Below are 19,186 nucleotides of genomic sequence, written 5' to 3' on the forward strand. Positions count from 1 at the left end.
ACCATAAAAACAGTCATTATAACGAATGTTGTCCGTATTATTTGTTCAATCATCCATTAATTTTATTGTATTAACATCTACGCCTACTCCGACCCTAAACTCAACTATCAAAGTACTGTGAAAAGTCATCATAACGAGTATTGTTCATATTATTTATTCAATTATCCATTCATTTTGTTGTATAAATGTCTACGCCTACCCCGATTCTAAATCCAAACATCACAGTAATGTAAATAAAATATTAAATATTGTTGTACAGTGTCACAAAAATGATGCTATATTGATATACGTTTTCGTAGCTGTATCCTTTTTTTTATTGTTGAATCCAGGAACATGCATAACAGTACATAATTATAAAATACTAAATCAATAAGTGACATTGACAAAAGATACAGTACAATATGGAACAATGGAAATAAGATAAGAGAAATAAAAATGAGAAAACAAACGATAAATTACAAGGATTAATTTAAATTTACTTTTACGAAGAACTTAAAAGCAGAGCATATTTTGAGTTTTTAAAGCTTCTCATTAGTCCCTGAAATCAACTTCTTGTAATTTTCCGTAACGTTATCTTGTTTAATGAAGACCACAAAGGCAGGTTTACTTTTTAGCTGTAGCTCTTCTTGCCTTTTTTAACTTCCCAGGTTCTGCAGGTTGCAATGTTTCAATCTTATATCTTCTAGACTTTACTCTGTCCATCCGACGAGATTTTGCGCTACTTCCGGCCGTACGGAGCTGTATGTTGTTCGAAGCTTCATGGAGCTTTTGGATCCACCAAGCGCCCCCATGTGGCAAACGGCTTTATGGCCTGTAATTAGCGGTCATGAAGTAGTAACGCATGCAGCTAGTCTGGGGTAGGAGTGGATCACTATTTGGCACTTCAGTGTGTATGAGACAGTGCTCGCCTATCTGTACCAGGCAGGAAAACGGGAGAGGGCTTCGGTGGAGACTTCAAGCATCGGGGCGGCTCATTCTTCAGCTTTTCCACCTCCTGGCTCCGGCGACAGCTCGAACGCTCTGATGGAGGCGGAAAGATCCGGAGGGATGGCGGGCGGGACGAGTCAGAGCCCCGCGGGAAGTGGAACTGGGCGCAATCCTAACGGGCCGAAGGCTGTGCTCGGTCCCGCTCCCTCCGCAGTAGCAGCCGCCGCGGCCGGGCCAATGGCCGGATCCTCCCAGTCGCGAGATCAGCAGGACGGGGACGCAGGCCTCTCGCTGCCCGGGATCTTACATTTCATCCAATATGAATGGAGCCGCTTTCAAGCTGAGAAATACCGCTGGGAGGCCGAGCGAGACGAGCTGAGGGTAAAAGCAGCGTTTCTTTAATCACTTGTTTTGGTCTCTTCCTCTAGACGAATTCCTGGAGGAAGAGCACATTTACAGTTAAGACGCAAGGGAAGTCACGACCGCCTGCTGGAATTGTTGTACAGATGTAGGTTGGGGATTACACGAGATTTAAGTGTTCATTTTTTTGCTATTTATTGCAACAATAGCAGATTTAACTGAAATACTGTCCTTTTGTTGAATAGCCATACCCACCTAAGGATGGGAATCGATTCTGTTTACGATTCATATTAACAAATCCAGTTCCGTAGCGCGGTTCTTTTATAGTTTTTTTGAAGGAGAAAAGTAATAACATCAATCATGATACATATTGTATTTACTACTATCAGTAGTCTGTAAACGTTTCATTGTTTGAGAGCTGCACTGAGAAATGCAACATCATAACAGTGTGTAAACAAATAATAAACAAGCAATATTCTGTAACACGATTCATTTTAAAATAATGCAATGACACAGATTAAGTCAATACTTGTATAGAGCGTCTCTTAATATGCAGGTTGTCGTAATAACTATTACAGGTTTTCCTCCATTGGTTTGGCTCTTTTCTTGAAACAGAAATTACATTCCCAAAACAACATGGACAAACCTCCAAACCACTTGGCAGTTGTTCACACCAGAATTGAATTTCTCATTAATTTCATCAAATTGTAAATGTTTAAGTACATCTTTGCAAATTATTAAGTAAAAATAGCCGACATTAAGCACAATTTCCAAGTGAATAGATCTTGTTGATTTAAACTGATTATTCATTCTCAGTCTAATGGTTGTTCTCTTCAAAATGTTTCAGCGTCATTTCATTGTTTGTCATTGAAAGTACAATAGTCTGTTCAAAATTAGTCAAGACCATGAATACCATACAGTAGGTGAATCCTTGGAACTTTTGATTACACTATTACATCTATTTATACTTTTTGCTCTGACATATGGAAGTTACTTTGTGTGTGGTTGATTATTGCAATAAAAAAAGGAGTTACCATTACCCTGGCAGTATGAGTGCAATGTGTGACGTCAAACCTTGGAGGCTACTCTTACCCTAAAATCCTATTTTTTTTTTTTGTTCAGTTTTATACACAATTGTATTCTGTTAGCTAGACAAAAACAGTACAGTAACCATTGTCAATGAAGGACTTGGCTAAGACTGTAAGGTGGACATGAGGGATATTTTAGTGGTCCTTTGCCATAATGACAGAACATCTAAACATTTTGACTTGCAGTGCTTACACAATGCTAAAAGGACGAAGCATTTTGGGGGCACTGACTGTTTAAATGAGAAGGAAATTTAGTTTTGACACATGAGTGAACTGTTTTGGGAAAGGTATGAGCTTTTGCAAGTGAGCCATAGTGTTGTGCTAAACTGTAACACTGTTTTGCCAAATGATCTTAGAATTTTGAGAATGTAATTTCTGTTTCAAGAAATGAGCCAAACCAATGGAGTAAAACTGTAAGTCAAACACAGATTTAGTTTTTGGTACAATTTTAATCGCACGTACTTACACTATGAAATGGAGGAAGAAACTGATCCATGATGAACTGATCCATGTTCTGAAAGTCCTTACTGATCATTCCTTTAACAAACAGCCGATTAATTCTTCTTTGTAAGCATGTAGTTTCCAGAAGCACTCGAACTACTCAAGGCTGGGCTATAATGCTGAGGTTTTATTTTTGGTCAGAGACTGTCAATATTATCCATCTGCACAGCGTGACTTCATTCGACCGGTGTGTGTGTGGCTTTTTTTTCGGTGTTAGTGGGCGGGGCCGCAGGTTTCAAATCTCCCGGGTTTGTGCGCTCAACTAATTGTGTTTCATAGTCGCATCATCGTAAAACACCTAATGATTCGTTATCAAGACGACTCGTTTGAAGCACTGAGTCGACTCTGTTATAGATGAATCAATAGTTTTAAACACTGTACACTTACAGATTTACGCCTTACCTAAATATTACTTCACTTAGAGCCGTGTTACACACTACATAAAAAAGGCCATTTTCAAAAACCCATAATATGGGCTCTTTAAACATTTGGGCACAATAAATTAAACGTTTGCAGCTGAAAGATTTACTACATTTGTACTCAAAACGATACATTGTTATAGAGCTGCACGATTCTGGCTAAAATGAGTATTGCAATTTATTATTATTTTATTTTTTATTTTTTTGCCTAAAATAAAAATCACGATTTTTTCATGATTCTGTAGATTTAAAATAAAGGTTAATGTGACTAGGCTATTATTATTAGTGTTATTCTCAAACAAGAGGTAAAACAGCAATAGGCTTTGTGTAGCTGTACTGTTGGTTAAAATTTAATTTCTGTCTTCATGTGGAATGGTGGACTTGAACAGACTTTTGTCATGGTCATTAATGCTGATGATAATTCTGATGTTGAATTATTGTGTTTGAGACATATGCTTACAATCTGTAATTTTCTGCTTAAAATCTGTCACTGACGTGATTTTCGTGAATACAGAAGACTGGGTGGGTATTTTTGCATTTCGGCGGGTTTTGGATACTGAATCAGTCAGCTACATCTGGCAACACTGTGTGTGCTTTCGGTTTTATTTTTACTGCTAAGAAGAGCAATTCACTTCCTGCGCGGCTCCCAAACGATCACTCTGTGCCAGAAACTGAATGTAATTTACAACTTTATTAGCTGTTATTCACAGCCTATGCAGGTTCTGTTCACTAAAGTAGACTTCATTCAGAGGCGTGCACGCGCACCTGCCCTCTCTGTGGTACCAGCTGACAGTCAGCTCACATCTTGTGTGATTTTGCGGTCGCAAATACATCATTACATGAAGACAGAAATTACATTTTTGGGGTGAATTATATCCTATAAATACAGCATGTGACTCTTTCAACACCATTTGGAGGTGTCCATGTTGCTGAACAACTTATTTAAAACAATGTGAAGACTTGTGCGGTCACCATTGCTTCTCTCCTAAACTTGAAAATATGATTGTCAGAATCGTAGAAATGCTAGATTAAGATCATCTAAGGGGTCGAATCGAGATCGCGATCTTTTTACGCTTAATTGTGCAGCTCTACAGTATTATGATTATTATTATCCTTTGATAATTTTATTTCTGCTTTTAAATACTGTTTGAATTTCCAGAAAATCATAAATCTTTGTTTATTTGCATATTTTGTCTATTGTATTTATATGCTTGTCTTTTTAAAATTATATTTTATGCAGATACGCTCCCCTACAGAATCATCCCTGTCCTTACAAGCTATTTAAGTCAGCTACTGAAATTGCATTTATATCACAATATTTATTGCAGCAAATGAAAATATTGCAATGACAGTTTTTTTCCCAAATTGTGCAGCTCCAGTACGATTTATAGACTGATTTCATGTGGCTGCCATTTTAAAAGAGTAATCAAAGCTTGCGGAAATATCACTTGCAGTCACACAGGAAGAGATCAGCAAAGAGAAAGTGAAACAAATTTAACATTTTACCGCCTTCAGAGTGACCCAAAGGTCCGTTTTGAATGCATAGTGAAAATAAAAAGGTATTTCAGACCTCGTTTTCAGCTAAGTTAAAAGATATGGTACTAGTTAGCGAGCGTTTTCTTTCCCAAACACACATTTTAGATGCCATTTATTAAACTTAAGTTAATGAACTGACTCTTTCACTATATTAGACTTGTCACAATACTGAATTCCGGTAAAAAAAAAAAAAACTAGTGATGTCCCAATACAGCATTTTACTTCCAATACGATACCGATATTGCAGCCTTTAGTACGAACCGAGATCGATACAAATCCGATATCAGCACAAATCATGAATACTTTACTTTTACCTATTTCGTTGAGTGGAATGTGTGAACAACTAGATCAAACTGAGAACAAAAGCAACAGTAAGTATGAAAAAAAACGACCAATTTATTAAATATTGGTTGCATAAATGTGAACCTTTTACATATAAAAGAATTAAAGAATAAATATTAAGAACCTGAAAAATATCTGTCACTCTGGAGAGCAGAAATAAAGAGTTATAAGTCATAAGTTATTGTTAAGTTAATAAAAATGTGCAGTATGGTTAGTGTTTGTATCATAGGAAGATTATGGCTATATCAATGTTCCCAAACCTTATTTATTTTATAATAATATATATATCACATTATCTTTAACAAATATACTTGCAGTAGCAGGATCGAAACACTTTTTCTCCACAGCACATAAAATAATGCGACTTTAAAGAATAATTTTAGTTATCAAAATTCATTTTATTTGCATAATATATTGCACAGATTCCACCCTACTTCCCACATGAGTACGACAATGTAAATAAAGACAGAACTGCAAACTCATGTGCAAAGCTGACACTGTTTATCTGAGCACTTTATCTTTCTGGGCTTTTAAAGAAGAGTTAAACATGGGAATGCCTCTAATATCCTTCTGCCCGAAAAGTAAAACCATTCTTTATTTTAAACTGTAATGGCCCTTAGCAACAGAATGATTTCTTATTCTTATTTAGCAGACAATTAAAACAACAAAGATGTTTTATTTCAGTGTGCTCAAGTAAAAAAAATGAACAAAAAAATAAGAAATCCACTATTTCACTCCTACTATTCATGTGCACCACTGACAGATCAAATCTGCTCCCTTTCGCTCCCTCTCTAGTCTTGGTGCTGCTGAGAGATTGAGATGCACTGGCCAAAGTTTGCGTATAAAGTAGGGTTGTAACGGTATTGATTTTTTACGGTATGATAATCGTCTAAAACAATACCACGGTTTGATGGTTTCGCGGTATACGGTATGTTACAAATGTTACAAAATAACAGAACAGTGAAGCAAATTTGACTTTTTCCAAATATTATATTTTTAGTTACTATAAACAACAGCACTTACAATGAACAAATAAAAAATTAAGAAAATAATAAATAATGTGTCAAAGTCCAAATAAAGTCCAAATAAACATGGTGCAAATCCTCAGAAAAAATAGATATAAATATTTACTATACTATAAATAGTTACATAACGAAACTAGATTCCATATGGAACATCCTTAGGTTTTATGTGCCAGCATGGATATGGTTGTCTGTGGATATGGATTTGGATATGGTTGTCTGCAATGCAGACAAACAGCTGCACCTTCATTTGCGTCTTTTGAAAACAGCAAGAGCAGCAGTTCGTCTTTGCTGTGTCACTGTTTTGTCATGTTTCTGTGCAGCTGTGCATTCAAAAGTACTTAGTATGAGAATTATTTCATGCAAAACTTTTTTTTTTTCTGTTTTATTTAGCCGCGCATAAATGTATGGTTATCTCTCTTTCCGTGTTGTTCAAAAAGCTCATTGTTGGTCCACAAACAAAAGCGAAACATATGCTTATTGGTTGTGATATAGCGAGTTTGAACCAATCTGTCCGTCATACCGGTATATTGTTACAACCCTAGTATAAAGTAATAGAAAAATGCAGCTGGGACATGTTAGGCGATTTAGAAATCTTGGTTGAATGCATTTTTTAAGTACCAAATAGAGGACATGTCTGGGAAAAAGAGGATGTATTGTCACCCTAAATAATGAGCTGGATCAGTATATTTAGTAAAAGTGTTTTTTTTTTTTTTCTCTGCGTGTCCTCGCGCTCCTCTCAAAGCCACAACAGAACAGGTATCCACTGTGTTGTGGTCACGCTGGCTCTGGATGCTGCTGGATAGAACAGCTGTAACGGAGATTAGAGCGCATCAGACTGCTTATATCAGAGATTTTTAACGCAGTCCGATATAGTTTTTTTAACTGATATCGGAGCTATTTCCGATATCAATATTGGATCAGGACATCCCTTAAAAAAAAACCTGTCAATCCCAAACATTTAAGCGCTGTTGAGCGCGTTCTTAAACATTGTTGGTTTGCTATAGTATTCACCAGTGCTCACCAGAAATGACTGTGATTGGCTGTGAAGATCATCAGTTCACTGCACTTCACCAATGTTTACCAAGTGCAAATACAGATGAGCAGTCGACTGACATTCGCGGCTTTAAAATTCTCCAGTGTCCATTTATCTGTGTTTGCACTTGGTTAAGAGCGGTGAACTAATGACTTTTACAGCCAATCGCAGTCATTTCTGTTGAGCACTGGTGAATACTATGGCAAATCAGCAGCTTTTAGGAATGGGCTCAACGGCTCTTAAATGTTAGCAAAAAATAGATGTTTTTAAAACGTAAATACCGGGACAACACTATTGAAGACAACACGAAGGTGTGCTACAGAGGACTACATTGTTTTATCGCTCACCGGGTTACATCGGCTAAAGCAGAGAAGTTTTCCCACTGTGTTTACCTGGTGCCATAAACTGAAGCCTAGGAGGACACTTAAGCGTATTACTTAAAGAGGTTGTGATTTTGTTTGATGCTCAATATGATTTTAATTGTTCAAATCAAACTTAACTAAATGATGTTAAAGTGGTTTACACCATATCTGCATTTTGAGATTGCGGCAACAGCTGAAGCTTTGTAGTCTACAATATGCCTCACAGTAGCCTCACTTTCGTTTTTGAAAATGGCAGCCACATGCAATAAGCCTATAGTAAATTTTCTTTTTTAGGTGAACTAGGCTATCACTTTGAGTTGATTTTTCATTTACTGCCAAAATCAGCCTCATCCATGTTATTGCAGAATATAAGCTAGTTTAAAGAACAGTAATGTAAAACACATGACATAATTCAGTCCCACTGGAGAAAGTGTTTTTCCCCCAATCCCAAGAGAGCAGGAACAGAAGATGTCATAGCAGTCTCATCATGTTGTGCTGTTACTTACATGTATTTCATTACACCACCCAAAGACATATAGCTCTAGTCATTTTACCCAGAAACCGAATCTAAAGACTTTTAAAAACCGAGAGATTAGAGATTTGCCTTAATTTAAAAACTGCTTAAACCGTCTTTTCGGAGTCTGGAGCCCTCCATGGCCCAGTTTGCAGTAGATCTTGGCCTGAGCTAGAGCTTTGTGATGAAGTGACCCCATTCAGACAGTGCCTGTAGTAGATTACATAAGGAGATGCCAGTGTGCTCTAAAAAAGAACAGACCCCGTGGCTCTCATGAACGTTGTGTGTGTGTGTGTGTGTGTGTGTGTGTGTGTGTGTGTGTGTGTGTGTGTGTGTGTGTGTGTGTGTGTGTGTGTGTGTGTGTGTGTGTGTGTGTGTGTGTGTGTGTGTGTGTGTGTGTGTTCGTGTGTGTGTTCGTGTGTGTGTTCGTGTGTGTGTTCGTGTGTGTGTGTGTCTGTGTGTGTGTCTGTGTGTCTGTGTGTGTGTGTCTGTGTGTCTGTTTGTGTGTTTGTGTTTGTGTGTTTGTTTGTGTTCTGCTGCCAGGCCTCTTCTTCTGAACATGCCTGTGGAAATGTGTACTGCCTTTAGGGACCAACTGTTACAGTATGTTTTTCATCTTGCACGCACACACTCATTGTTTTTGACTTGGCCTATAAAAGTGTGTGTGTGTGTGACAGTGTAGTTCAAGTCCTTCCTGGTTTCCCCTGCTGTGGGGAGTCTTGTTCCCTGTTATTTTTTTATGTGGGACACCTGTGCCATTGTGTTTCCTTTGTGACAGGCAGGGCAGGATTGTTCAGGTATGGTGTCCTTTGAAGCAGGGTTATTATTGTTAATGGGTTTGTCGAAAATGCATTATTCACCGACAATGAATATCACTGAATAATTCCATGCCAGAAATGTTGTATATTCCAGTTAGTTTAGTGTTTTATTGATCAAAAAGACAGATTCTGACTAGGCATGGGCCGGTATACAATTCTGGGGGTATGATAAACTTGAATAAAAATATCACAGTATTGTAATTACTGCTCTAAAATACACTTACCGGCCACTTTATAAGGTACATCTTACTAGTACTGGGTTGTCCTTCATGGCTTAAATTCATCAAGGTACTGGAAATATTCCTTAGAGATGTTGGTCCACATTGACATGATGGCATCACACAGTTGCTGCAGATTTGATGACTACACATTCATGGTGTGAATCTGCTGTTCCACCACATCCCAAAGGTGCTCTATTGGATTGAGTTTTGGTGACTGTAGGCCATTTGAGTGCAGTGAACTTATTGTCATGTTTAAGAAACCAGACTGAGATGATTTGCACTTTATGACATGGTGCATTATTCTGCTGGAAGTAGTCTTAAAAAGATGGGTTTACTGTGATTATAAAGGGATAGACATGGTCAGCAACAATACTCAGGTAGGCTGTCCTGTTGACACAATGTTCAGTTGGTACTAATGGGCCCAAAGTGTGCCAAGAAAATGTCCCCCATACCATTACACCACCACCAGCCTGAACATTTAGCCTGAATGTTGTTGAAGCCAAAATTTTTTAAAGACCATTCTCTTTAAACCCTAGAGATAGTTGTGCATGAAAATCTCAGTAGATCAGCAGTTTCTGAAACTTGGGCAAGCCTGTCTGGCACCAACAACCGTGCCACATGTCATGCACCTTTCTTCCCCTTTCTGATGCTCAGTTTGAAATGCAGCAGATTGTCTTGAGCATGTCTACTTGCATAAATGTATTGAAATGCTGCCATTTGATTGGCTGATTAGATTAATGAGCAGTTAAACGGGAGTACCTAATAAAGTGGCTGATGAGTATGTTTTTTACAAATGTCTGGATAATAAAAAAAAATAAAAAAATTTTTTTCACATTGAACACTATATATTTTATTTTAAGAAACATTTAAAATATTTTGGAAAATTAAACATGTTAGGCTAAATAATGAAAATAAATCATTGAGTTCTGCTGTCTTTATTAGTTTCAAAAACACAGATTTCTTGACAACTTGAAAAGGCCTCTTTGGATATCTATTTTGTCTTGCCAGGCTGTTCAGACTGACACTGACACAAGCACAAGGTGTCATAGTGTTAATTAGTTTTTTTAATGACAGCGATAAATAACTGAACAATTATTTGAACTGTACAATCTTACAAGCTAAAAATTAAAATTTTTATCTACAAAGTTTGCAGCTTTTGTTTTTACTTAAAATGAATGTAATTAATAAAATTAATTACAATTTTATATTTTTAAAGTTTTATTTATCTAATAATTCCAGCCAACTTTTAGTGTACATGCAATAGTGCCAAAACACAGAACTCTCAGTTGTTCTATGTAAAAAGCCCTAAATACATGCAAGCCCATTCAAATGTATTTCTCTTCTCCAACTATTGACAGCAAATCTGTCATCGAGAGAAAGGGATTTACACTCATTATATCTTTACTACTCATTCATTTAACCAAAGAAATGTAATGAACAACACTATGCCTCTTGTGATCTGTTCTCTTGCTTTTCACTCTCGTCCCCATGATTTCCAGCTCCTTAACAAATTTTTGGGGATCACGGTGTAAACTTGCGGGAGACTCGCAGGGTTTCTGGGAGAGGTCATAAAGTTGGATGAGACACTATATAGAGTCGTGCCAGTAGACTGCATAAAGAGGTTGCACCCCATCTGTATATATTTTAGCTGCTGCTGATTGCTCACACCCCCACGCATCATTTACATGTGTTGTGGCTATTGTACGCTTTGCAAAATACGGGAGCGCACATGCGTCTTCGGTCCTGTCAGAGCGCGAAACTGATTCCCATACGGCAGAGTGTGGCTGTGTGGAACTCCACTGTGCGCTGTTCAGAGAGCAGGAATTTCTAAACACACAACCATGAACAAACAGAAATAACATGCTGTGTGTAAATAAGATATTACACATGGCTATTTACCTTGTTTATTAAAAGAAATTGTGATCTGGTGCTATATATAAAATCCAGTTAACTTGACTTCCAGGGGGCGGGAAAAAACAATTGGGAGGGAGGGTGGGCCGCCCCCCAATAATGGAAGGGGAAATACTGTATACTATTAGCAAGTTACCAACCTACGTCACACATGATGTCACACGGTTTCCCGGTTGCAAAAAGTGACCGGTTGCAATAGCAAACATGTCGTGTTGTGTGGTAGGATGCCAAATTCGAAAGTCCAGAAACAGAAAACTTAAAATTTACCAAACACCACACTGCTTTTAATGTCAACTGCAGACCTCTTTGGCTAAAAGGGAGATGAATGAAGTGAGAACCTAATTAAAGTGCTAAACTTTAAAGTGTTAAAGTTCATGCTATGCTGAATCATACACGTTACTCATTTCTGATTGCAGCAATGATTTCAGCAAAAACAGTTACATATGGTAAATTAAACTGCAGACACTGACTGCTAAAAATAAAACGTGAAAGTTTAAGTTATTAAGGTAAAGTTGGTTTTATATTCACAAATATTCTTTACCACTTGTTCCACACTTTCTATATTATTTACCATGGCACTTTTAGGTCTGAAATAACCTGCAAGTGTGGCTTGAAAACAACATTAACCCTATTTATTTGACTGTGAACAATGTTGTACTTTTATAGTCATTGGCTGCTAATATTATTTTGCTATTTAGAATTGGCAAATAATAGTTTTATTAAATTATATTATTAAGGAGAAAGTCCGAATGTGCGAATATAAAACCAACTTTACCTCTATGTGTAAGTTCACATACACTACCATTAGGGCTGGGCGTTTTTTTTTTTTTCCGATTTTTTTCGATTAATTCGAATTTACGTTTTGACGAAGTTTTAATTTTATATTAAATCAAGAAATAACGATTTAAAAATAAAAATCTATATATATATATTTAAATATTAAAATGGCACCAATGCGCTTTGGTTCACTCTCTGTATGAAGCAGGTCGCACACCAGAAGCGCCGTGACGTGCCACGCAACTCCACGGATTTTAGAATTCTAAACAGGTTTCTATACACACACCGGCGCCGCCCAGCCATGATTCAGGACGCAGTTCATATTTCAGCCGCACCACAGATCATCTGATTAGTTTCATGTTAAATATCATGCGAATGTGCACGTCTGGTGTGTGATATACTTTAAACTGTCATGTGCGCGCCGTGTCGTGGAGTTTCTGGTGTGCTCTACTGTCTGTTAAAGCATGAAGTCATGTAGGATTTTACTTGTTGCATTAGTCTGAGTCACGTCTGGATTGTCAAAACATATTCCCTCATCAAGTCGATAAACTTGATCTCAACATTTATGAAGGATGCAAAAACCTGCCATGTGAAAAACCGCGCCAGTCTTAGTTCGAACCGCGATGATATTTTGGTTTAAACATGAGCAGAGGTGAGCAGCTGACAGCTGTAGCAGTGATAATAAAAGTACCCGCCCCCATGACGTAATTTAGCGGACCTAGTTGAAAACCAGACAGATCACGTAGCATAATACAGAGAGTGGCGCAAAGTGCATGAAATGATCTGTATTTAAAAGGGGGAAAAAATTGATTAAATATATTATTTTATATTAGACATGCATCTGGTGCTTTTATTTGCTCCTGCTTTATGTCCACAACTTCACACATTGGGTTAAATTAGGCTTTACAGTTTCCATGTTCAGTCCTTTACTTCCACTGTATCTTTTTAAGAAAAAAGCAGCAGCATTACAACCTGACATTCAATCAGAAGTAGACAAAGTCAAAGCCGAGCTTACAGCCAATCTTTCCTATAGGCTCAGCAAAACTTGCAAAAAATACATCTCTATTCCTGCAACTGCAATATTTACACATCATTTTTATTCAGATCTTCTGCATCGATATTTAACTTGTGAATTTGTTTTACATTTTTTTTACAACTTGTTGACCAATTTATGCATGGCATGGCCATTAAAAATACAATGTTCCTTAACCAGTTGTTTTTTTAAGTTACTTATAAAGAGAATGTTACTTCAGTCATGTTGTTGTAATGTTTTAAGTTGACTAGTTACACAATAAAAAATAATCGAAATTGTGAATCGGTCAAACTTCATAAAAAATCTAGATTTTTTTTTTCTGCCAAATCGCCCAACCCTACCTACCATATAGGTGTAGTTCACTGTTAGTATGCAGTAGTTTTGCTTGTTGATGATTACCCAGGCCCTGTATAACCCCGTATTTTTTCCTTGTCTTTGGCTAGACAGAATCTTGGTTTATAGCACTACATAGTTTTAAATCTGAGAACATTATTTCTTGCACATGACCACACAGAGCAAAATTGTTGGCATCCAAAGACCTATAGGTCCTTAACTTCTCTCTTGTTAAAATACCTGGAGCTTCAATGAGATTGTACATTTGGGGCAGGATGCTTGGCCATTTCGTCTTATGCAATATTCAATGAGGGTTCTATCGCAAATGGACCTGTCAGACGCAGGTCACTTTAACGTTAATTTTGCCGAATTACTGTGCTTATCACTGGGCGACAATTTCTTATAAGATGCTTAAAGCATTATGTAAATTATATATAATATGTAATCAATGTAACTTATTTCTAAGACAACAACAAACTTTCTACTGCATCCTATGTCCTCGCTGTAAATGCTTGCGATCCCATTTTTTTTTCTGCCACCTCACTGCACGCATCCTGAATGTTTACAAACACAGTAATTTGTCTATAGGAGTGGTATAACAGTACAGTAAAGTTGCTTAAACATCAGCAGAAACAACAAGTATATTTTCCTCAGAGGAAAAAAAAAGGCATACAAACTGATTATTTGTTTGCCATTTTTTTATATTTATTTTAATTACAACTAGTGCATTTTTTCTGGAATAGGCTGTAGAGCAACATGAGCGTACAGTTGTGCATTTTGTTAAATGCTACATTAGATGTTGAGATTGAGATGGCAGCATTCCCTTATTCAAATGAATCGCACTAACTGAGCAATCACGGCAGATGTGAACACAACCTCAGTGTGGTTAAATGAGCTGAAAATGTTTTAATTACGCACTAAGGTGTGAGATGCCACACTAGATTGTATGTTTAGTCATGGTTAAAAGGGCAGCATGGACTTGTGTGCCTTATTTCTTTTTTTAGAACTGCATTATAAGCTGCTGCATAATACAAACTGACCCAAATGTTCATTACAATACACACGCACCGGCCACTTTATTAGGTACACTTTACTAAGAACGGGTTGGAGCCTGTTTTGCGTTCCAAAATGCCTTAATAATAATAATAATTCCTTACATTTTATATAGCGCATTTCTGGGCACTCAAAGCACTTTACAGATAGGGGGAATCTCCTCATCCACCACCAATCCGCAGCATCCACCTGGAATATGCGGCGGCAGCAGCCATTTTGCACCACACCACACAACAGCTGATTGGTGGGGAGGAGACAAAATTATGAAGCCAATTATGATTTGGGGAGGGAGGCCATGACGTACAACAGCCAGTGGGCAGAATTTTCCAGGATGCCGGGGTTAAACCCTTACTCTTTTCGAAGGACCTCCTGGTATTTTTAACCTCGGTTTAACGTCTCATCTGAAAGACGGCGCTCACTGAGCAGTATAGAGTAGAGATCTGCATTCCCGCGGCTGTCCCTGGGGGACCCGACCAGATTTCTACGGCGCGGGTATAAATTTCCGAATAAATCACGGGAGTGGTCGGTAACGGGTTTAATTTGGGACGGGAGCGGGCTGTCTAGCAATATCGCTCCCGACTCCCGAGTGAGCACGCGTATGTATGTGTGTAAATGAAATAGCGCGATGGTGTGTTTAGCTTGTTTGTTGCAGTTTGTGTGTGTGTGTGTGTATGCGCACGCGCTAATGAGAGATGTGTGTGTGCGTGCATGCGTGCGCAAGAGAGAGGGCTTTGCCTGTTTGTGCTTGGTGCTTATGAGTGTGTGTTAGAGGGTGCACGCGCGCGAATGAGAGAGAGAAAGCTTTGTCTTTGTGTGTGTGCTTGGTGCTGTGCGTGTGTGTGTTTATACAGACAGCTTGTTTTAGGCTGTCTGGACTGTATAACTGGGTGATTTTCGGTTTTGTTCTCCCCCCGCTCTTTAGCGGGATCGGGCGCGGCGGATAGAAAATGAAGTGGGTCGGGCAGCGGGACATCAAGTGCTTAATATAAGCGGGAGCGGTCGGGTTCCGGCTAAAACCTGCCAGGTGCGGGCGGGAGCGGGATTCAAAATTTAGTCCTGCGCAGATCTCTAGTATAGAGTCCCCGTCACTATACTAGGGCATTAGGACCAACACAGACCACAGGTTGGTCACCCCCTGCTGGCCTCACTAATACCACTTAATCATTCATGGCATAGATTCAATAAGGTACTGTAAATATTCCTCAGAGATTTTGGTCCATATTGACATGATTGCATCACACAGTTGCTGCAGATTTGTCAGCTGCACATCCATGATGTGAATCTCCCCTTCCACCACATCCCAAAGGTGTGATCTGGTGACTGTGGAGGCCATTTGAGTACAGTGAACTCAATTGTCATGTTCAAGAAACCAGACTGAGATGATTTGCATTTTGACATGGTGCATTATCCTGCTGGACCTAACCATCAGAAGATGGGTACACTGTGTCATAAAGGCATGGACATGATCAGAAACAATACTTGGGTATTACCGATGCTCAGCTGGTACTAATGGGCCCAAAGTGTGTGTGTGTGTGTGTATAGCTGTTACTGAACATGTTCAAGACAAATAGATATCAAAGTAGATAATACAGTTTTAATTAAACGCATTATAAAATTAAATAGAAGCTCCTGTTTGCAAATGTCACTGGTCTCACGGTTCGGTACTGTTACGATTATCATGTCATTGATTGGGTTCTGTTTAATATCTCGGTGCATCACTATGCATGCATTGACAATGCTTTCCATATGCAATTTTATAATTTACTTAACAGCACAAGAAAAATGTATAAATATATTAATATTTTTATATTATTTGTAACTAGGCATTAGCCCCTTTCACACATACAGACCATACAGAAAGGTTGTATGTGTGAACAGGTCCATTTTGAAAATACCGGTAAATTCGTTCTGGCTATTTTCCGGAAAGAGAAGTTGTAACATTACCGGCAATTTGCCGGAATGCTGCGCTGTGTGAATGCAGAAGGAAGATTGCCGTAATAAGCGCATGCACGTCTAGAACGTGCTGACGTGATACGTCTGCTTTAGCCAATCACAACAGTCAGACGCATTTACGTCCGCGCGCTTTGTGAGAAAAAAAACCTTTGAATATTTTTCCAGACACATTTAGCTGCTAGAAGTTAGTCAGATCACGTTTATATGTTCTTCTTAATGCCAACTGTGTAAATAATCATCGATGAGATGCTTATGATAAGCCGTGGTTATGTTTGTTTACCTTCAAGCTTTGCGTGTGCCTGTGAAACAGCCTGTGAGTGCCTGCACACGCACAAATTATGAACATCTCGACATGCGAAAGTGATCCTGCGAAAGTTGTTCACAATATTTGTCATCCACAGAGTTTGTAATTTAGTCAAATGTTTACAAATACAAGCGCAGCCGTTTAAAGCTCATTTGTGGTGAATGATGTCAGAATTTACCGGTATTATGGAGTGGATGTGTGAATGCTCTTTTCCGGAAAATTTCCGTAACGTCCTCGTCTGTGTGAACAGCGCTTTTTTGAATATACCGGTAAAGTCGTTCCGGAAATTTTGCGGATATTTACTGGTATCACTGTGTGAAAGGGGCTAATGTCAGGGTTATGCCACTTTGGTCTTGTAAATTCTTGTTTTGGTGGCAGAGCTCTGACACTACCCATGTCTGGTCCTGTTTCTATCTCTGTGTGCGCGCGCGCCGTTGTGGGTGTACGCAGAGTGTGTGCGCTGCCGCTTGATGTGGCCGCGCACGCTCTGCGTCCCTCAGACGCACGCGCTCTTGTACTAGTGTTTGTGTTTGTTCTGTCAGCATCGCGCTGCTTTATTCTCTGCGCCTCCGTCTAGTTGGTTTCAGTTTTGGTTGGTGCTGAGATGAAGCATGAGCATTGCTTATGTGTGAGCGCACGGTAAGGTGTTTATCTATCGTGTGCTCGTGTCTTACGTCTTTTGCCAAAGCATGTGGCTCGATGTTTACATTGTGGTCACTTGCTTTTGTCGTGTGCTTCAGTGTTGTGCTCGTCTTGTCATGAACATGCGGTTAATGAGTTCTCTCAGTGGCTGCATGTTCTTGTCCTGTTTTATGTGAGCGCATGGCTTGTGTCGTCTCTCTGTGTCATGCCCTCTCCCGTCTATTGTCTAGTCCCACCCTCCTTGTTAACCAATTATTAGTTAATTATGTTCATCTGTTTTTGTGTTAATTTCCTACAGTTTATAAACCCCTTATGTCTGCTGTCCTGTGCGAGTTCATCACCACATGTTGTCCATCTTTACCTGTCCTGCTGTGTCCAGCCTTGCCTTGTCGTGCCTGCCCAGTCAAGTTTGTTTGTTTATTTGTTTTATTAGTGTTTTCCCCCTCAGGGTTGATTATTTTGCATTTTATTTTATTTTTATTATTTAATAAAATCCTATTTACTCTGCGCTTGGGTCCTCGCTCCTTTTTCCCTTCATCGGAACGAGACAGGCATGGGACGATAACCGGTTTCAAGGTTTACTTTGGTTCTGAAAAATCAAGGTTTTAAAACCTGCAAAGTTTTCTTATAGTATATGTAAAAGTAGGTTTTTTTACCCAGACATAAAAAATAACTTATTTTAGAGCAGAAATCACAATACAGTGAAAACGTGATATTTTTATCCAAGGTTATCATAACGTCAGAAATTTATACCGACCCATGCCTATTTGTAACACAATTTTGTTCTTTAAACCAAACATATAAACTGTCAGATATATGAACTGTACCTTTAAAAACTCAAGTATGCTCAGAACATGTGCATTTAAAGCAAATAAACAAATCTAAATATCTCGCTCGCATAATGAGTACTATCAAGTGAGTTTTTACACCCCTATGATTGATCCACACGCTGTCTGGATCCACAAGTATCGCCAGCAGGTCAAAGGTCCACAGTGAGAGAGAGAGAAATTGAGTTTACTTTCATTTTTTCAATCGCAGCAAAATCGGGGCAACTTCGGTGTCAGAAAAAAACTGTCTAGCAAACACGCTTGCGGTGAATTGTGCAGAGTTTCTGTGTTTTAAGTAGTTGCAGTGTTTTAATTACTCATGGCCGCCTCCCTCGACATAGTAAGCTACCACGAAATAGCACATATGAGATAAATGACATCAGTGTAATAACCTGTTATGATCTATTATTGAAATGATACCGAATTTTTCACGTCTGCATTACGGTGCACATAAAAAAGTCATAATAGTAGGATTGGGAATTACTTGAGTTCCCATGACAAGAGTTTATCACAATACTTGTATTGTTGTGTTACGATTTTGTGTATCATTGTGATTTTAAGTATATTGTGATATTATGCAATGTTCCGTTTTATTGCCTTTTTCATACTTCGTATTATGTCCAGAGGAAAACTTGCTGCGTACTGAGGGTGAGCCAGAAAAAAAAGTTCACCATCTATTCATTTGCAAAGAAATACATTTGAACATTCAGTCAAATATTGGCAATATTTCATTATGGGTGCCTAAGTATTAATAGTATTTCTGAGAAAAATATTGCAATTATATGGCGTATCAATATTTCCCTATTCCTAAAACCAACATGAAAGGTTGTATGTGTTTGTAAAGCCAGTCACAAATTAGCAAAATAGAAGTCATTGATACATGAAAATACAGCTAATAATCTTTATTATTCATTAGGGCGAAATATCAGTTGAATGACATATGATGTCATTCTTTACACAAGAGAGACATCAATCAAACTACTGATATCTTCACCTCGTCAGCTCCCTTTAATGTCAATATAACAGCGCATTGTTAATACAACTCCTCCTTTTTTGCGTTTAAGCTTCACTAAAGGCTTAAGGCCAAGGCTTCACCTGTCAAACTCACAAGTGATACAAAAACTCTTTCAAGTGGTTCATATACTCTTAAAAAGAGGTGTCCCAGAAAACGCCTGCTGCTCTACTTGTTGGAGTGTGTCTCAAATGG

General features: G+C 38.4%; 1 protein-coding gene across 1 annotated transcript in view; it reads left to right on the top strand.

Annotated features, from left to right (window-relative positions):
* The first annotated feature begins 885 nt into the window (after positions 1-885).
* strn4 (striatin, calmodulin binding protein 4) overlaps positions 886-19,186 on the top strand; it is a 71,506-nt gene continuing 53,205 nt past the window's right edge. Inside the window, exon 1 of the mRNA XM_021466324.3 lies at positions 886-1,308. Coding sequence (XP_021321999.2) covers positions 1,024-1,308 — 285 coding nt within the window. The 5' untranslated portion in view covers positions 886-1,023. The remainder of the gene's footprint in view (positions 1,309-19,186) is intronic.

The sequence above is a fragment of the Danio rerio genome, chromosome 15 (genome assembly GCF_049306965.1).
Source record: "Danio rerio strain Tuebingen ecotype United States chromosome 15, GRCz12tu, whole genome shotgun sequence".
Classification (NCBI taxonomy): Eukaryota; Metazoa; Chordata; class Actinopteri; order Cypriniformes; family Danionidae; genus Danio; species Danio rerio.